Source organism: Hippocampus bargibanti, linkage group LG02 (assembly GCF_051943395.1).
Source record: "Hippocampus bargibanti isolate YZ-2025 linkage group LG02, ASM5194339v1, whole genome shotgun sequence".
NCBI classification, from domain to species: Eukaryota; Metazoa; Chordata; class Actinopteri; order Syngnathiformes; family Syngnathidae; genus Hippocampus; species Hippocampus bargibanti.
In genome coordinates this window covers 24,967,436-24,987,227 of record NC_142735.1, presented here as the reverse complement: position 1 = coordinate 24,987,227, position 19,792 = coordinate 24,967,436, and the positions used below count along the sequence as shown (strand labels likewise).

Here is a 19,792-nt window from a genome sequence, read left to right as displayed (position 1 = left end):
GACCAACGAGGGATGTTTATGCGCTATTGATTGTTAATCAGTATACATGAGTTGTGAATGTTTCCTGTCTGCATGTCCATTCAATAATCAATAAATGACTTTCTTCATCCATCCGGAGCGACACCTCGTCCCTTTGAAAGATCAGGGGCACCTTCAGGGTAGGTCCAGCATGTCGTGCTGCTCCAGGATGCGCTGGGTAACACTGTGGACCCTCTGTAGTGCACGAATAATAATACGCAGGACAGGTTCCGCCTCGTGCTGACTCTGGGCGCACACTAGTCGCAGGAAGTACTCCCGGTCTGGGAGAGCGAGGAAAACAAACTCTGCGGCCTGCCGGAGCACCCACGGGTGGTGCGGGGCCAGTGCTACCTGGTAGGCATCCCTGTGGGGCACATATTGTAAAAGTGCTCACACCCTGTACTTATGTAGATCCCTGAGTTGAAAAAAGACCGGTGCAAGTCCGAAACAAGGGTGAGGACATCACCCAGCAGCACTTCTACAAAAAGAGGTGTGACCAAACCTGCTGAGCTCGCCTGGCGTCTTGAGGTGCCCTTCCTGGTTGGGCTCGTGCGTCAGGCCTTCTAGTGTCATGGCGAGCCAAAGCAGCGATCTATGCAAACGAAGCAGTGTCCGGCAACCCGAATCAGTGTGGCGGGAAAAGTCCACCACGCCTGCTTCAAGCTCCGCTTCCACCATGGAGCGCACTGAGCGGTATGCCTGGAGAAGGAGCGCAGGCAGCTCTTAGGCGCGCCATACCCCTGATCTACAATGTTCCACATTAAAAATACTTTTTTGAGGGGGGTGGACATTTTTAATAAGGAACAGATACACATCCTCTGCCCCATTCACCCCTTCCTTCAGCCCACTTGTGTGAGCCAGCTGTCGGATCAGATCCATCTTCTCATTGACCTTCTGAGAGAAGAACGAGACCACGGTTCCAAGAGACTCCATGAAACTGTGAACAGAAGAGAGTTTGCTCAGACTCCGATCGCGCCATGAAGCGTGAATGAAACATACATGATCAGCTGATCCCAGCTCTGGAGGTACGGTTCCAGGAGAACATCGTCGGCAACTGAGACACTGGATGTCAAAAATCGCAGCAGACTACCCACTTGAAATGACTGGCCGGGGCATTCGTTAATGAAGGGTGCTGCTTCGTCAGGCTCCACCAATGGTGGCTGAGGGTGAGAGAAAAGGACTTTACACCAAGAAGAAAAATACAACTTTGGTTTATTTTTACCGTTTTTCTATGCGTCTGGCATGGGAAATGTGCTGGGCCACATTCTCCAATGCCACCCTGAGCTGCGGAGCGTGCGGAGAGGGTTAAAAGCGGCAAACAAAGGTCAATAGGGGGGGGGGGGCGTGTGGGTTGACAAGTCACAGTAAAATCTGGCAAGTGAAGTGACTTACGGAGCCACACAGAGGTGAGGAAGAAAACCAGCGCCAAGAAGGCCGACAACAGCAGGCAGCGAAGCACCACCGTCGGTCCGAGCGTGGCCATGGCGACCACTCACACAAATATCTTCAAAACATACACACAAATACACACATTGATCATATTGTGTACTCTGTGACAGGCAGACACTCATCACCGAATGAACTTTAAACTTGACCTTTGTTCTCTTTTGTTTGCTGTTGCCACACAGCTAGTCACTACAGACAGTATTGTACTTTTTACTGTCAGAAAAATTAATACGCAAATATAACATTAGTTCTTGGAGTTTTTACTTCAGTGGGAGTATTTGCAGTATTTCGGCTGAAAGAAGTATTGTTTACCTTTTGTTTTTATCAAGGTGTAATTCTAAGTCTGAGCACAGAGTTGCGCTGCGGTTGTGCGCCACCCCACTAAAACTGCAGAGAAGAACACGGCGTGACATCACTGGATATCAGCTCATTTCAAATTGCAGCTTCGATGTTATTAATATAAAAGAAAAGTGGGGAAACGCATTTGAAGCGATATAGATAATAAACTGTCTAAAAGTGACAACATGGTGATGGTCAGCAGTCGAACCCTGGATAGGATTTATTCGGCGGTAAACTTTACGGTCGTTTGAGTAACGCCAAATGTTTCGTGTTTCTATGTAGCTAGCAGCTAACCTCATGACTGAATTCGTCACACAACACGATTTTAATCTATTTAATTAATAGATTTATATTCGGTACGCATTTGTGGTTTATTTAACACAAGTACAAAAGTGACTCTCCGTAAGTAGGAGACAAATAAGTAATTTCAAATCTTTGACTTGAGGGGCAAATCCTCTTGTAGCTCAAACGTTTGCTTTTCTGTGTTTTTAATCAGGTTTTCTTTGCGATTGTGGTCTTGTCATGGTCGTACGTCATCTACGCCGGTCGGGTCGCAGCTCATTGGCTGTTGGACAAGAGGACCAGCACTTTGCTCCACGATTGACAGGTGCTTGGCTCTTATGAGACATCAAAACAATGATTTCCATCCATCCATTTTCCAGACCGCTTTAGGGGCCTGGGGGGGGGTGCGGGTACTGGAGCCTATCCCAGCCGTCTTCGGGCACTTGGTGGGGGACACCCTAAATTGGTTGCCAGTTAATCACAGGGCACACAAAGACAAACAACCATCTGCACACACACACACTCACATCTAGGAAACAATTCGGAGTGTTCAATCAGCCTGCCATTCATGTTTTTGGAACGTGGGAGGAAACCAGAGGACATGGAAAAAAATGCATGTGCGCTCTGGGAGAACATGCAAACTCCACACAGGGAGGCCGGACCGGGTCTTGAATTCAGAACCTCTGCCCTGGGAAGTCAGCGTGCTCACCATCAGACTATCGGGGTGTCCGACAATGATTTACTTTTGTTTGAACTGGAAATAGAAAATCCCCCAAAACATACTCATACCAATCATACAAAATTGGAAACTCGGCCACAGGCACAAGATTGCAATTAATGTTAAATTTGTCATGTTTACACCCTGCAGAAGTTTATTCACGATTATTAGATATGTTTATTTGTTAGCCACCACAATCAGTCGACTCAGACATAATCACACAGTTCCTTTTGTATGTGAAAGAATGGTTCAAAGAACAATGAAAATAACGGCGCTGATAAAGTGATAGTCCAGATGTAGTTCTCTGTCGACACGAATGCGTTGACAACAATAGGATTGAACGGACAATGCGATTAAAGAGGGACATTTTATTCCTAAAAAGCATTTTGCTCCAAGTCACTGTAACATTATCTTCATTTTGAGCATTAAACTGGTGTTATATATAGGAATATAAAGTACTGTACTTGATTTAATGGAAACATATCGGAGGGGGGAAAAAAGGTTGCAGTAAACAGGAAAACAGGTGAAGAAAGCAACCATGGAAACGCTTCATTATTTGTTTGTGTCCTCTGATGTATTCTGTAATTAAAAGACGAACCACGCACGCGCCCTCACAAACACAGGCGTGCGCGTGACCAAGCTTAAGAGTCCTTTGAAATGCGAGCGTGCACATGCGTCTCAGATATGTAAATGCTTAATAGAATGAATAAGTGCTCTTCAGAGTGGCCACAACGTTCCCTTGTCAAGAGAGGTTCTCGACGCATGCGTACGTGATAATTAAAAAGCTACTTTGCATCTGCGGTGTAAACGATCTTTGCTAATTCAGTGGAATGAAAACCTCACACAAATTATCGATGAATTTATTTTTGCTGACTATTGTTATGAATAATCAACATCTTTGACTGTTCAATAAATAGTTAAAAGTGCATCTGCATCATTACAACGGTACAACTGTACTCTATTTAGCTCACACTTTTCCATCCGTTGGTTTCAGGGCTTCGCTGGTTCAAAGATCGCCCACATCGAGCTCGCCTGGCAGGGAGGACCGCACTTCTCGCTCTTTGAGCGTCTCAGCGGGGACGCTCTTGCTGTCCAATTCCCTCGAGTTTTTCCCGTCCAGCCAGTACGTCACCATGTCACCCTTACCCTGACCAGAAGACGTTTGTCATCGGTGGTATTTCGGGGATCCCACCGGATCCGGCGCCACTGACCTTGACCTGCAGCGTTCCTCTGCAATCCAGCACGTAGCCGCCAATTTCCTCCAGCAGGTAAAAGACGCTGGCGCTACACTGGATCTTCAGTGCTGTGTGACACATAACGCAAAGGTAACCATGACACAAGACGGCAAGTGCAGGGGGGCAGACACGTCGTGGGTGCGGATACAATACCCAGACTGGTGGACTCCATACGAGAAGCCGTGTTGACCGTGTCGCCGAACAGACAGTAGCGAGGCATTTTAGTCCCAACCACGCCTGCCACCACTGGACCTGATCGTAAACATAAACACGCACTTATTGCGGACGCTACGAATTAAAAACTTTAGAATTTTCATTGTTATAATTTGGGTCTCAATATATTCATATATTTTTAAAAAAAAGCAATGTCTTGAAATAAACTGAGACCCGAGTGGATCCCGGCGCGGATCTGCAGCTGCATGTTGGGCTTATGCGGAATCCGAAATGTGCGGCACACGTCCACCAGGTCCAACGCCATGCTGGCAATCTCGGAGGCATGAAGGATGCCGTTTTCTCGGGGGACACCCGACACCACCATGTCTAAAAAATATAAACATTGCCGTATTTTACGTGTTCCGGCTCGTCAACAGCGGCAATTCTCAAAACGGGTTTGGGGAACCTTGGTGGTGGGGCACACCAGCTGTTATTGGGAAGCAGATTGCTCACAGTTACCATGAAAAAGTAACACAGTTGCTTTCCTGATGACTTGATTTTTAAAATTCACTAGTTAGATTACAAGTTACTTAATTAGTTACTTTATAAAAAGGACAATTTGCTAATATTTATTGGAAGTGCATTTATTAACAATAATGGTTAAGGGTGAAGCTTTTAACTTATTCACTGCCATTCCCTGAATGTATTCGGGAATTGAAAAGCATGTAGATCGCAATTCCCAAATTTGTTCTGGTTATGTTTTTTGTTGTGGGGTGTGCCGATAAAGCACTGGTCAGACCTCTGACAATGTTCTTCCCTCCACGAGGGGGCTGCATTTGCCTTTTTGTGCAGCTTACACTGCAGATAACTCTAGAACCAAATATGGTTGACATAAATATGTTTCTTACGCTGCGTTGAATGTTTATGTAGTTGTAAAAGTCAATATTCTGTGGGTGATGCAATTTTAGTGAAAATGACAAAAACCCTGGCACTGTCGTAGACACATTTTGGCATATCTTCTGGCTGTGAATGAGTTAAAAATAAAATTGCATTTTTGACGCGGCAAAAGTAATTGTTTTAATATAAGACTGGATTTCACTGAATGTAAATGGTCTGTAAGTGGTTTGTAAAAAGAAAAGTAAAATAAATCTTGACTTCACATAACAACTGTTGTTGATGTGAAATAAAAGGTTTTTTTTCAACCTGACATATTTAACTGTTTTAATGCAATGGTGAAACTTCTATAATATAGATTGTTCATATTTATTAAAAAAATACATCCAGCATCTCTCGTATTAGTCAGCGCTCTGCTTTACACAACCTGTTGTGATTTTGGAATCTGCCGAATATCGTCATGCGTTTCCATAAAAATCATTCCTCTTCATTAATTTAAGTTTCGTAATATACAGTCTTTTTTTCTTCTTATTTGTATTTGGCTTTGTATCTGGCAAAAAATGACTTCTGAGTCAGCAAAATGATTAAAATTAATTACGTCAAATAATTTGTTAATGGTACAAATTACAAATGTGTGTGCGCGCGTGTGTTGGCGTGCATGGCTCACAGGCGTCTCCGATGGTTTCCACCTTGTAGACGTCGTAGTTATCAATAATGTCGTCGAAGGTGGTGTAGAGCTTGTTAAGGAAGTCCACCACTTGGTATGGGGTACTGCTACTGGACAGCTGCGTGAAGCCTACGATGTCACTTCACACACACACACAGAGTCAGCTAGCTGACCCGCCAGTCATCCATACGCGCTGACTTTGTGTCCCTCCAACCTGAAGAAGACGGTGGCGCTGACGTAGCTCTGAGCCTCTGACGGTTTCCCTTGCCGGAGGTCGTCGGCCACCTGGCGAGGAAGCATGCCTGCGCACACGTGCGCACACAGCCATGGATAAACATGTGTGTGTGTTTGTGTAGCCTGCGTGTGTTAAGTCATACTGTAAAGTAGTCTGTCAGTCTTCTGCTTCTCATGCATCAGATCTTGAGTGCGGTCGGCCACCAGGACTTCCAGATGTTTGCTGTACTTCTCCATCTGAAACACGGTGCGTGAGTACAGAGTGCACTTACGAAATTTTCAGGACGATTCGTATCTGACCAGGTTCATCATCATGTCCACCGGGCTGACTTTGATGGGGTTGATGCGGTAGACAAACTTCCTGATTTGTTCAAAAGTGGGTCGCTGGACGGGATTGTGAGTGCCACATCGGCGGATGAGCTGCGTCATCGAAAATTTGGTTAAGGCCTCTAAATGCTCGTATCACGTCACTTGGCTAACTCACTTCCACGTAGTCAGCAGGGCATGGGCAGGTGTTGTCGGCTTTGCTGGAGATGAGCTCAGGAAGAGGTGGACAGCAAGAACATTCCAGGTTGGACTCGTCCACCTGCACAGAAGTGGGCGGGGCACTTTTTTAACTGAAGGGATTCCTTACCAATATTTTGATCGAGATAAATAAATTGAGCGAAATCAAGCGGTTTCACCTTATTGACCCCCTCCCCCCGTTTTGGGGTGCAGGGGTGTCTGCTCTAAATATGAAGGCAAGGAATGCATTAATATTAACCAAAAGCATACGTCGGCCACATTGGCACACGTTTATACCCAAAATATTTAAAGAAAAAGAAATACTAAATTAGTAACTCTAGACTAGAGTGAAATTGATTTTAAAAGGGCCTAAAAGAAATGGGGAGGGGAAAATGTAGTTTTTAACTTGGATTTAAAAGCATTTAGACTTAAATCTGACATCGCTTCTATTTGGATGCAGCATAACAGCTAAATGCTCCTTCACCGTGTTTTTTTTTTCTTCAAAACCTGGGCTCCACTAATTTACCCCATTCTGGAGATCTCAGAGATCTACGTTCCAATTCATTCAATTTGCAATGTCTTATATGCTCGACCTGAACCATTCGGTAATTTATATAGTAATATCAGGATATTAAAATCACTTCTATACAATGTTACTTAGTTTCGCTTGCTATGCTATACACACACATGATATACATTATGCAGACTTACAGGGACGGGGTCACTGCGTGTTGCGATCTCCAACAGGATTATAGAAAAACTATAATGACACACACACTTCTAAACAAATTGACAAAAACTGTCTTTGTGATTTGCGCTCTTGCACACGCAGTCACCTGAAGACGTCTCCAGCCAGCGTCGGCTCCACGTTGGCATTTTGAAACTCTGGAGCCATGTACACTTCCTGGACTCTCTGCTGATAGGTGGAGAGAGGTTCCGCCCCTTCCCCACGCCGATACACCCTCAACCCATAATCTGGGACGGTGATGTGGTTAATGATGGGTGGAGTTTAATTGGGGTGTCGGGCGAGGCTCACCGGTGATCTTGCACACCCAGCGGTCATCCAGCACACAGTTGAGAGACTTGAGGTGGCCATGACAAATACGATGCTGGTGTAGGTATGACATCCCTCTGGCAATGTCCGTGGCGAAGGAAAACCTAGGAGGTTCCCACGTCACGCCCGCCTCGCCGCCAAAGCATGTGACGATCTTACCTGAAGCCCCAGTTGAGTGGGATCTCCTCGTTGAGAAGGACGTCATTCAGGCTCCCCTTGGGGCAGTACTCGGTTACTATGGCGACACCCGGCGCTTGGACGCAGCCGCCGATGAACTTGCACAGATTGGGGTGGTCCAACTCCCTGGACACGGGGAGTCAGTCGTACAAGTTGGATCTTTTCATCTACTCTGTAATTACATATCTAAAAACCTTGTGATGAAGGACTTAGCGTCTCCATCTTGTGACGTCTCACCTAACTTGCTTGACTTCCTGTCTGATGCTCTTGGACAGAGAGAAGGATTTGCTGGGAATCTTCTTGATGGCCACCGTTCTGCCGTCGCTGTAAAACACCAGCATCAGCTCGCCTCTGTCCCCGTGTAGAAGCCAAATATCAAATGGTGAAGCCTACTAGATCCCCGTGCAGGTGAAGGTTGTCTTTTTGGTTCCTGCTTGTCCCCCACAGGAAGTAAACGCCGTCACGCAACTGGTGTTGCTGTCGCTGTGAGCCGCAGCCATACTCATCAAACTGCCCATGGTCACACGGGCGTGCTGATCTACGGTGCCATAGACACGTAGTGTCTTCTTCCCGCTTTGAAGGAAATGGCAAATGTGTCTGGTGGATCACCGGACCTTGCTTGATGAGGTCAAAATCGATGATCCAGCTTTCATCCCACAGCAGCTTCTGCTTCTGGTATCTCAGCCACTAAACACAATAGACATGCTCAGGAGTCACTCAGTGTCGTGCGACAACACGGGGCGACTCCTCACCATGGCGGTCAAGACAAAGCAAAGGCACAGAAGGCTTAATGGCAGCCCGATGGCCAGTTTGGTGGACGGCGTCATGGGGCATTCGCCGCAATCGGCAGGACAGGTGGAGCACATTTCTGCCTCCTGGCATTCCCTGTCGCCGCACACTGAAACGTTCCGATGGCGGTTACCCCTTGATGTGACTGCGGTGGCATCTGTGTCGTACCTGCGGAGGGCAGCACGGTACTTTTGGCCTCCAGGGCCACCTGCATACGGCCTACTCTGATGTGAGCGATGAGGGACGTCAAGCCCACGTGTAGAAGAACCACCTGAGAAATGAGGACACACCTTCATTAGGCCGCTAGCTCCCCACCGGGTCACCAAACGTGTCCCTCGCCTTTACCTTGGCACTCCAATTGGTCTGCGTCATCTTGCCCGAAGTGGAGATGGTGTGTGTGAAGATCTTTCCGTCGTCAGGAATCCACGGACCACAAATGCTCTCTGAAGTCTGCACAAAAATATGGGCCAGCTGGTGGACTTGGCCCACCTGTTTGTGTGTGCGGGTCTACCATGTATGCCAGCGGACAGGAATGGATGTTGGCGTGATGAATGCAGCAGTTTTCGCCATCGGCATCTTTCCAGTTGGCCGGACACTCGTGATCCTCACAGAACCTCCGAGCGTCTTGTGCGTCCACTATAGAACTGAGAATGTATCCATGCATAGTCAACCCATCCATCCATACATTTTCCAGACTGCTTAATCCTCACTAGGGTCGCGGGGGTTGCTGGAGCCTATCCCAGCCATCTTCGGGCACTCGGCGGGGGACACCCTGAATTGGTAGCCAGCCAATTGCATAGCACACAGAGACCGGTACTCTCACACTCACACCTTGGGACAATTCAGGGTGTTCAATCAGCGTGCCATGCATGTTTTTGGACCGTGGGAGGAAACCGCAGGACCCACGTCAACTTTGATTATTTAAAAATGATTCCTGTCGGGTCTCTGATCTTATCCGGGGGGTTTATGCGGAAGATTACCTATGAGGGAAGATGCGGTTACCCACTGCCCATCTGTAAAATGAATCACGGACAGAGACCGAGTAGACAACGCTGAACACTTCGCCGCTCTTCACCGTCTCGGGAGGACGCAGGACCCACGCCATCTCCAAACCTGCACGCAGACACGTCGGCGGCAGCTTTACCACCGGCGGCCCTGGACGTGATCGAGACGCTCACCTCCGCAACTGATCATGTTGGAGTCGTTGGGGCGCTCCAGAGGCCAACAGTCGTACTCGCTGTTGTCAAGATCGTGCCAGGAGGACGCAGGTGTGACGCAGGACACACACACCTATGCACATGTCCGCGTTCACATGCTGCAATTAAGTTGCTTTTGACCTTGTCGCTGCTAAAGATGTCCAAATTTGTGAATTGGAATTGACAGACATCTATTGGACAACTTTTAGATCTTTTTGTTTTAGGAAAATGTACCCACAAAAGTTTATTTTTAGGAAATGAAAGATGCAAGCAAAGTGCAGCAGTGACTTGTTTTTAGAGTGTAATCCTAAAAATTAATGACTGTCACAAAAAAAGACCTTTTCATATCAAATAATTATCCTTGCATCCCCCCCCCCCCCCCAAGATCTCAATCAATCCAGTTGTGGCGTATTTTTACTTATTTACTCCCCACCAATGATAAATGTTGCGCTTGCCACTCAGAACAGGACAAGAAGGAGGCAGGTGGTGCAAGTTCTCACCCAGATCAAGTTGCAGAGGTTGCCCTTCATGACGAACCGAACTGGACCAGGATGGAAGAGGATGTACTGTCGTTGACGGAGCCAGGATGGAGCAATTCAATGAAGGCGTAGCAGACCAGACCGAAATGCAGCAGGACGTGTTCAGTGGTTGGAGGACCCAGTCCGAAGTGAAGGTTGTGCAGCAGGTGCTCACTTTTCGCCCTTTGGAACACAAAAAAAAATGGAGAAATGTCTCCCTCTACTGAAAGACAGTGGTTCTACATTTTGAGTCTGCCTTTTTGTCTGTCTATCTCTATCTCTGCTTCACTCCCCCCTCTCTTTTTCCTTTCTCTCCTTCTATGTCTCTCTCTCTCTGCTTCTCCCTCTCCGATCGCTTTCCTTTCTTTCCCTCTCCTATGTCTTTCTCTCTTTCTCTTGGCTTCTCCCTCTTCTCTCTCTCTGCCCCCTTGTCTATCTTTCACTCTCTACTTCTATCTTTCTTTTTCACCCTCTCCCATCTCTCTTTCCTCTCATATCTCTTTCTCATTCCCTCTCTCTCTCTCTCTCTCTCTCTCTCTCTCTCTCTCTCTCTCTCTCTCTCTCTCTCTCTCTCTCTCTCTCTCTCTCTCTCTCTCTCTCCCCCCCCCCTCTCTCTCTCCCCCCCCCCCCCCCCCTCTCTCTCTCTCTCTCTCTCTCTCTCTCTGCTTTTCCCTCTCCCATCTCTATCTTTCTCTCTCCCCCTCACATGCATATACACATACACACAGTCATTTGAACGTACCCTATTTACATGTTCACATTCATGTCGTTCATTTGCCAATTTTGTGTTCCACAAACACCACCACATAAATGTCATTATAAGGAATGGATTTTTCCCACAAAACAATGAAAATGCATTCATTACAATGGACCATACAAGCGAACCGCTGTTGTGAGATGGAGCACTCTACTTGTTCACTACTAAAGTGTTCTTCATAGACCCACATTTGTAATTGCCGCTCATATATCGTAGTTGGCGAATGTTTTATTTGAATTAGTTACAACTAACTATTAAATATAGAGATTCTTTACGGCTCTCGAGTTATATTGCCACACGGTTAGACCAAATATATTTTCAATCTGACATTAGCCACCAGTGGGCGCCAAATTCCCAAGCCCACTCTCGCCATTACCGTTCCCAAGCTTACGTTTTTTTTGCCACACTAGACTCAAGGAAAATCCCAATTTGCGGTTGCATACGTCTTTCAATAAAATCTCAATTCATGTTCGTCAGAGAAAAAGAAATGCCCCCGCATGGCAATTTCTCAACATTTTCCGACACGTACAATAGTCACCCACCCTGATTTCTTTAGCCCCTAATTAGCCCGCCGTTGCTCAATACCGGTCGCTCCCCAACACCAAATGTGCATAGAAACAGTGGCCGTACTGTCGCTTGTAAAAGGCAGCCCCGGGCAAGCATGAGTGCAGACAGGTTCGGATAACGGCTGTGATTAGGGTTAATGATAGCATTGTGGCACCCGCAGCGAGAGAAAGAGCGAGCGCATGTGTAATTGTGTGTTCTTGGTGATGGCAACCAAGTTGCCTAAATATCCTCTTTCTTTCACACTTGTCCACTCCGACTTCCCTCCAGTTCCACCTCCACCCCACCCTCACACCCCCCAGTGCGCATTTAGTTTCGAATGGAAAAAATGATTTACACTCAATTGTACCGGCCTATTGAGTTATTTGTTTTCTTAAAATGAGAAGGAATCGCCCAACACAAAGCTTCGCGAGGCTTTCAAAAGTATTAATTTTGATCTGAAGAGTGACCTCATCTCCGGCGCTGTCGTGCACAACAACATGAAAAGGACTGAAACTTATGGCGATAATGACACTTCCAACGTTCAATTTCAGTGGGGGATGGGGTTACGGAGGGGCTCTTATTCAATCTACAGTACATTAGACCGAACAAGGAAAAACAGTTTGCTCAGTTTTTGTGAACACACTGAGTCCGCTGCCGTCCTGTGGCGTAACAGAGTACAAATACTCAGTTTGGTTACTTAAATGCAATTTTCACACACACACCCTCTCTGGGAAATGTTCACTTGAACCCCACAACATTCAATCTCCCTACTGGCTTCTAAGTGGTGGCATTGTGGCGATGGTGCGCCGCTTAGCCCTTTGGAGACGTCAGATTGTGAAGTAGGAGTTTCTTGAAATTGTCCCAAAGTTGTTCCCTGTGATCTCACCAAATACCTCGGGACCCGCCAAAAGGTTGCAGGGGGTGCTGGAGCCTATCTCAGCTGTCTTTGGGGAGTCGAAAGCCAGTTGCAGGCCATAACGAACAACCACCTGCGCTCGGGACAATCTAGGCAGTGGTTCTTAAACTGGGTTTGATCAAACCCTAGGGGTTTCGGTGAGTCGGTCTCAGGGGTTCAGTGGATCCTCTGCCGCAGAGGTCCACCCCTCACTCTAGTCTGCAGTTAGTGGGCACAGTCATTGAAAGAAGGGTTCGATGAATGAGCATATGAAACTGGTGGGGTGCCTCCAACAAGATTAAGCACCACTGACCTAGAGTGTTCAATCAGCCTGGTCCACATGTTTTCGGAATGTAGGAGAAAATCAATTCGCAGATAAAACCCACGTAGGCGCAGGGACATGCAAACATCAATGTTTTTTTTTTTTCCATTTTGTGATTTTGTTCGTTCACTCAGACCTTACTCTTTGATCTCCACCTATTTCATTCGTCCTAAAACGAATTTCGTCTCTTTTTTTTTATTGTCAAATACTGCATTTTACGAGGGGGAAGAGTTTGTACTTCTGTGGAAGACATTCCGAGGCTTTATTCTGCTAATTGATGGCCATCATGCCGCTCTCTTCATGTTTCCATTTAGTGTGTGTGTGTGTTTAATATGTGGGTTATGGGGACATTTCTTCGGTTCGGCTTTCTGGCGTGAAAGAGGTGTGTGTGTGTGTGTGTGTGTGTGTTTTAATATATATGTTTTGGGGACATTTTCTCTCTTCGTCTACCTGGCGCGAAAGAAGTGTGTATGTGTCGTGTGTTTTAATATGTGTGATGTGGGGACATTTCTTCAGTTCGGCTTCCTGGCGTGAAAGAGAGGTGTGTGTGCATGTGCGTGTGTGTTTGTCTGTGCGCGCACGTGCGTCCTTATGCAAAACCCCACTTTCTTCTTGTCAATTGAAATGAGTGACCTGTTCCACCTCCAAGGGAGTGTGTGTCACTTCTAAAAATTGTCACAATTTTGGCAGCAGACGCACCAAAATGTGGTGATTGTGTCATGTGTGGCGGTTTATATTGGCAGCGCACGTGTGTGAATGTCTACATGTATGTACATAATATGGGGAGGTGGGAGGTAAATGGGTCAATATATTGGGGGTGGGGAGGTTGTGTGGGGTATACTGTATGAGGCAAAGTTTCCCTTTGCCCCATACTCGCCTCGTATTATCTCACAGCCCAGAATAACACATCCAAAACACTGCAATCGAATTTGTACAATGTAGCACCGTAATGACTGGAGATGCCATGGTCACTACGGCAACAAGGGTGCTAGGAATTAATACAAACATCAGTCAAGCTCGCTGAGTCACACCAAAGTGGTTGCGTCTGAACTGGGTGTCCCTAGGTTGGGGGTCCCCCCCCCCCCGTCTAATCTGAGGAGGCTATTCACTTGAGTTCCCTCCGTGCAACTGTCACCGCAATAATTGTGTGTGTGTGTGTGTGTGTGTGTGCGTGTGTGTGTGCGTGCGTGTAATTGGGGGGTTTGAATGATGCTGATGTCACAAATTCCACTTTTCCATTGACATAACCATATTGAGAATGTGTGGGGTGGCAGGGCCACAAGGTGATCACTATTTGTGCGTGCGTGTGTAATTTGGAAAACAATAAGACATCTTTCTTATTTCTTAGTATGTTACGTTAAAATTTTTATTTCTTCATTTGTGTGTCTGTGTGTGTGTGCGTGCGTTTGTGTGTGGGTGTGTCTTTAAGAATTGGTTTATATTTGTCTTGAATTGGATTGGATTGGATTTGCCTTTATTAGTCCCGCAGCAAAGTTATTGTAATTGGTGTATATATGTCATTCATATGAGATGCGGGTCAACTTTTCTGTCATTATTTCTTCCCAAATCTGCCCTCGTTTTTTTCCTCTACCACATTAGGTTTTCCTCATAATAAAAATAGAATAATGCCAATATAATGTTATTTTGATATTAATGAATGCAGTATTACTTATTTTTCCAGAAACTTCATAACTATGAATTACAATGCACGGTAAAATTCATCTTGCCAGGGTTTTTGTCATTGTCACTCGAATTGCAGGACCCACAGAATATTAGGTTTTAGGACTACATAAACATTCAATACAGCGTTCGAAACCTCAGACCAGTGGTTCTTAAAATTGGTTCAATTGAACCCTAGGGGTTCGGTGAGTCGGTGTCAGGGGTTCGGTGGACCTTCTGCCGCAGAGGTCCACCCCTCACTTTCGTCAGTGGGCACAGTCATTGATAGAAAGGCATATGAAACTGGTGGGGTGCCTCCAACAAGATTAAGAACCACTGCCCTAGACTCTCTTCTTTCATCAGAAAAAAATAGTTAATTCTTAAATGATATGGAGTCTGGAGTTATCTGAGCTTGAAATGGGGGCGGCTGTACAAAATACAATACAATGCATACATAATGGTTTTTATAGCGCTTTAACAACAGCTGAAGCTGTAACAAAGCGCTAACATGGACATAAGGCAAACGCTGCCCCCTGGCGGTAGGAACAATAACAGTGCCATAGGTCTGACCAATGCTGCATCTGTACCCCCGCAAGAACAAAACAATACCCGAGCAATTTTGGGAATGCCACTTCTCATCACACATTTCAATTCCCGAATAAATTCAGGAATGGCAGCGAATGAGTTAACATGTGCTGTTGACCTACAGTATGTATGTTACCATTATATTATACAGAATGTTGAATGGAATGAAATCACCAATTTGATGAGAGTTTGGCTTACCCTGAGGTCATCATGGGGTCACAAGTGCCAACTTCAGGAAGAAGCAAAAATGCAACAAAAAAACTATTTTTAAAAATATTGTTATGCTTTTAGTCAGGAACATTTTGTTTGTGTTGGAAAGAAGGCAAATTATAACATTCAGCTGTGCTTTTTTTAACCAAACAACAACAAAAAGTAATTTAGCTCATGATACCTGTTAAAAAATGCAATTTATGTATTTTTCCTTGTCCTCCACTAACACTTCTGATTCAATCCCTTCTGACATCTTTTAGCCTTGTGTGCTCCCAAATGGCGCCGTCCAAATACACCCCTACTTTGACACCTCACGCAATCTGCTTGCGTGGGCCAACGTGTCGTTTTGCACCTGTGGTTTTAACTGCGAAAAATACCGTCTGAAGTTAACATGGTGTGTGTTTGTGTGTACAGTGAGACCTCAACTTACGAACTTAATTGGTTCCCAGACAGAGTGTGTAAGGCGAAAAGAGTGTATCTCAAAAAAGTTTTTTTCCCATAGGAAACCATTAAAATGGGAATAATCCGTTCCCGGGTTTCCATAAAATATACTTTTCAACTAAATAAGCCTTAAGCCTTAAAACTACACACAACATACCTTATTCTATGTATAATAAATGTGCTATTGTATTGTAATAAAAGAAATACACTGCATTGTATCATAAAGTCACTTTATTTACATTTTTGATGGTCATTTATGGCTTGATGGAATGGCGTTGAAGGTCAAAAGGAATTGCTGTTTGGAAAGAGAGGCGCATTACATGAGGACTGTAATTAAAGAAATAAACTGTGCTGTAAAATAAAGTTTTATTTACCTTTTTGATGGTCGTTGATGGCTTATGGAAGGAGAGTCACCTTCCATAAGGACTGTTGGTAACTTAATCTCTGGTGCTGTTCGGTCGTGTGCTTCCGCCGAAGATCACTCCGCCAGCCGTGGTGGGTGTGTATTATGAAAATAGTGCTTATTATAAGGTTTAATTTTCATAAATTTGACGTTTGTAAGATGAAAAGTTTGTAAGATAAGGTGTTTGTAAGTTGAGGTCTCATTGTATGTCCGTGTGTGTGTGTGTGTGTGTGTGTGTGTGTGTGTGTGTGTGTGTGTGTGTGTGTGTGTGTGTGTGTGTGTGTGTGTGTGTGTGTGTGTGTGTGTGTGTGTGTGTGTGTGTCTGTCTATGGTGCCAATGCATTGATGGAAAACTTAATCTCGTTTTCCCTCTGTGTCACAGGGATCATCACCACCGCCCCCCACCCGCTCCGTAAAGGTTTTAAAGTACGCCGGGGAGGTGGCACCCTGTCTTACATGCTGACACGCCGCTGCAGGAGGAGAAAAGGAGGAAAGGACGTTTTGGAGGAGAAAAACGGTTGATTCTGGAAGGAGAGGAGTCAAGGGTGACCTGTGTGGTAAAAGGAGAGCGGCAATTGTGGGCGTGTTCCCAGCTATAATTGGCCTCACGTACCTGCTCCTGGCATCGCTCGCTGCACGAGCCTCGCAGCGCACGCACCCACGCATGCCAACACACTCGCACACCTGTCAACTGCTGTCTGTCGTCCAGCTCTGAAATCCCTCTCCGCCTCTCCAGGTAAGACATTTTGCATTGAATCCACTTGTATTAATGTCAAAAAAATAATAAGCATTTCTAAAAAAAATGGTTTTGAAGGGCAAATTTGACAATGGAGTTTGGCAGTTTGTCATCAAGGTTACAAATTACTACAAAAATGATAATGCATAAAATGTACTGTATACAAATGAATTTAAAACATTTTTTCCCCATTTTTGTCAATATTTTTTTAATTCAGGTTGGGTTCTACTTGCACGTTTTCACATCATCTAAAATGATTTTTCATTTCAGTGTCATTTAATTCCGATTACACGTGATGACAATTGTAACAATAAAATGAACATACACAAAAACTTTTGCAACAAAAAAACAACAATGTCAACATGCTTCTCAATACAAATCGTCAACATGGAAAACCTACAGAGAAAAAAAAACTCGGGGACCCCCCCAACCGCCCTCCCACCATTCCAACCAGTTGACAGAGGGTTAATTACACTTTTCGCACGCACGCACACACACAGACACACACACACACACACACACTCTCTCTCTCTCTCTCTCTCTCTCTCTCACACACACACACATACACACACACACACACACACACACACACACACACACACACACACACACGCACACACACACATGCATGCATGCATGCATGCATTCCCGCAGTCAGGACCATTTAGCTGGTGTGTCAAATGGGGGGTTTCCTGTGCTCCCCTGGTAAGGAAACAAAAATGGCAAAGGGCAGGCCGAGCAAATTATTGGGAAAGCATGACATGTTGTTAGTGTCACTATTTGCTCATAGAATAAATAAAACCTTCAAAATAGAGTCACGTGTGCTACACTGGCATGCCAAATACAATGGACCAATTCCAATGCACCGTAGTTGATCACTCACATCGATGTAAAGCCTTCGTTAAAATGAATAACACAGTCATGGAAATCAAAAACAATCATGATCATGAAATGACCAGATTGGCAGATTGGGATGAAATGATTTTGCTACTATTGCTTCACGAACGCTTCAGATTTCACCGAATGGCACTTGACTGCAGATGGTCAAAAAACCAGTGTCATGCCGTATATTTGATTTGTCCCATTACTTTTGTTCCTTTTAAAATTGAGGAGCTCATTGTGGAAGCACCTGAAGGGATACACAAAAATCTTTGTATTTCGGTTAGGAATTAACTTTAACCCAGGTCGTAAAAGAGAGTCTTTTTTGCCATCTCGAGGTTTCGAGGGTCATGTCAAAGGCATTTGAAATGACATTTCAGTGTTTAGAGATTTTTATAATTCAAACTATCCATATGGGCTATTGTACACTTTTATTTTTGTCTTATTTTATTATTTATTTTTGTCTTTTGTCTTAGATGTCGCAGCCGATGAGGGTCAACGTCTGGTTGCTGGTGCTGCCAGCCATGTCACTACTACTCTCCTTTCCTGTTGGACGCAGTAATGAGAACGTCACCCTCGGCCCCGGTTGTCATTTGCACCGTGAGCCCCGAACCGCGGAGACGGCACAAACAAATACGCAGTCGTAACGTCTCGGATTTGACCCTTTTCCATATTAGTTATCGCTCAGCGGGCCATTTGTGCATTTCAGCTTTCAACGTTAGCATCCGCAGCGACCGGAGGGGCACGTGTCGGGGCACCCACCTTGTGCACGCCTGCGTGGGCTACTGCGAATCCAGCGCCTTCCCGTCCAGGTACTCTGTGCTGGTGGCCTCCAACTTCACGCACAACATCACGTCGGCTTCGCGATGCTGCACCATCGCCAAGGAGGCAAAGGTGAGGGGGGGGGGGGTGGTTCCATCATCGGGCTCCGTCCACTCAACAACATTACCTCTGGTCGGACAGGTCAAAGTACGTTTGGAGTGTCCTGGGGGTCGTCACCACGAAGAGATTGAAATCCTGACGGCCAAGGCATGTCGTTGCGACATGTGCCGTACGTCCCGCTACTGACAAAAAAGAAAGAAAAACAGGACTGGAGCTCACATTCCAGTTGTCTGCTGCACTACAAAAATAACACATCAAATCATTATGACAGGAGCAAATCATGTTGAAAAAATAATGATTCCACGTTTTACAATAAATAATTAACCAGAAAAAAAAGACTAAAGAATGTAAGAGGTGCGCTAAATATTTATTTGTTTGATTGTCATATTTTGGGGGGTAAATTATATCTATTGTTGAAACCAAAGAGTGCCTGGGATGACTGTAAAGGAAAGATAGAAATATTGAATATTTTTTATATGGCGTGAATTAAAAATAAATCTGAAATTGTGAATGTTGATGTGTATTTATTATTATTATTATTATTATTATTATTATTATTATTATTATTATTATGTGTGATGTACAACTAGCACACGCGTACAGACACACACACATTCCACACAGACACTTATCCTGTGACTTTAAAGTGTCCTTGAGAGTTTTGAAAGGCGCTTATAACTACAATGTAAAAACAAAAAATAAATAAATACACACACATGCAAGCACACACACACACACACACACACACACACACACACACACACACACAATGAATGTCTGATTTCTCGACAAGTCTGTCTTTTTTAATTATCTTCAATTTTAGAAATTAAATTTAGGGTTAACTTTCTATATTACTGTAATGTGAAATAAAAATATTTTGACAAATACATTCAAAAGTGCTTGCCAGTATGTTACAACATTCCTAAACTCTGTGACACCTCGGCTTACGAACGCTTTAGCTAGCGAACTTTTCACCTTACGAACGTTAAACACGCAAGAATATAATTTGGCATATGAACTATTTTTCGGGAAACACGGAGCGCCACAATGAGTGATGTGTCGTTCGCGAACGAGCCGGTTCTCCTAACAAGGAGCTGGAAATGGCAGCAGACTTTTTTGTCCTCTATTCCTGGCCCCCGGTCTTTGGTTAAAGCCGCACGTGATTGGTCAAGATCTGTGGTAGAGGAGGGAGGGGACACACGAGGCAGGACACACGCAGCAGTGAGGAGGAGTGAGCACATGAACAAAGAAAA

At 45.1% G+C, this 19,792-nt stretch overlaps 3 protein-coding genes and 1 long non-coding RNA gene across 4 annotated transcripts; 2 read left to right on the top strand and 2 right to left on the bottom strand.

Annotated features, from left to right (window-relative positions):
- Positions 1-11: 11 nt before the first annotated feature.
- Positions 12-1,587, bottom strand: gltpd2a (glycolipid transfer protein domain containing 2a). Its single transcript, XM_088990445.1, has 6 exons — positions 1,411-1,587; positions 1,241-1,302; positions 1,018-1,178; positions 850-955; positions 521-717; positions 12-382 (listed from the first exon to the last, which is right to left on the bottom strand). The coding sequence occupies exons 1-6, from the start codon at positions 1,499-1,501 to the stop codon at positions 154-156; spliced, it is 846 nt and encodes a 281-aa protein (XP_088846571.1). The 5' UTR covers positions 1,502-1,587; the 3' UTR covers positions 12-153.
- Positions 1,588-1,805: 218 nt separating this feature from the next.
- On the top strand, positions 1,806-3,935 carry LOC148902123 (uncharacterized). The gene is made up of 3 exons (XR_016114244.1): positions 1,806-2,033; positions 2,300-2,410; positions 3,798-3,935. It is a non-coding gene; the product is annotated as an uncharacterized LOC148902123 (long non-coding RNA).
- LOC148902122 (atrial natriuretic peptide receptor 2) lies at positions 3,810-10,352 on the bottom strand. Its single transcript, XM_088990441.1, has 23 exons — positions 10,207-10,352; positions 9,689-9,800; positions 9,491-9,623; positions 9,022-9,154; positions 8,856-8,960; positions 8,679-8,781; positions 8,474-8,619; positions 8,336-8,408; positions 8,115-8,259; positions 7,959-8,045; positions 7,704-7,847; positions 7,527-7,648; positions 7,327-7,465; positions 7,202-7,250; positions 6,471-6,572; positions 6,287-6,406; positions 6,130-6,223; positions 5,967-6,054; positions 5,753-5,892; positions 4,426-4,578; positions 4,192-4,290; positions 4,015-4,106; positions 3,810-3,950 (listed from the first exon to the last, which is right to left on the bottom strand). The coding sequence occupies exons 1-23, from the start codon at positions 10,234-10,236 to the stop codon at positions 3,810-3,812; spliced, it is 2,550 nt and encodes an 849-aa protein (XP_088846567.1). The 5' UTR covers positions 10,237-10,352.
- Positions 10,353-16,480: 6,128 nt separating this feature from the next.
- gpha2 (glycoprotein hormone subunit alpha 2) lies at positions 16,481-18,752 on the top strand. Its single transcript, XM_089017971.1, has 4 exons — positions 16,481-16,778; positions 18,134-18,257; positions 18,367-18,551; positions 18,621-18,752. Exons 2-4 carry the CDS (start codon positions 18,134-18,136, stop codon positions 18,723-18,725), a joined length of 414 nt encoding a protein of 137 aa, XP_088874097.1. The 5' UTR covers positions 16,481-16,778; the 3' UTR covers positions 18,726-18,752.
- Positions 18,753-19,792: the final 1,040 nt, after the last annotated feature.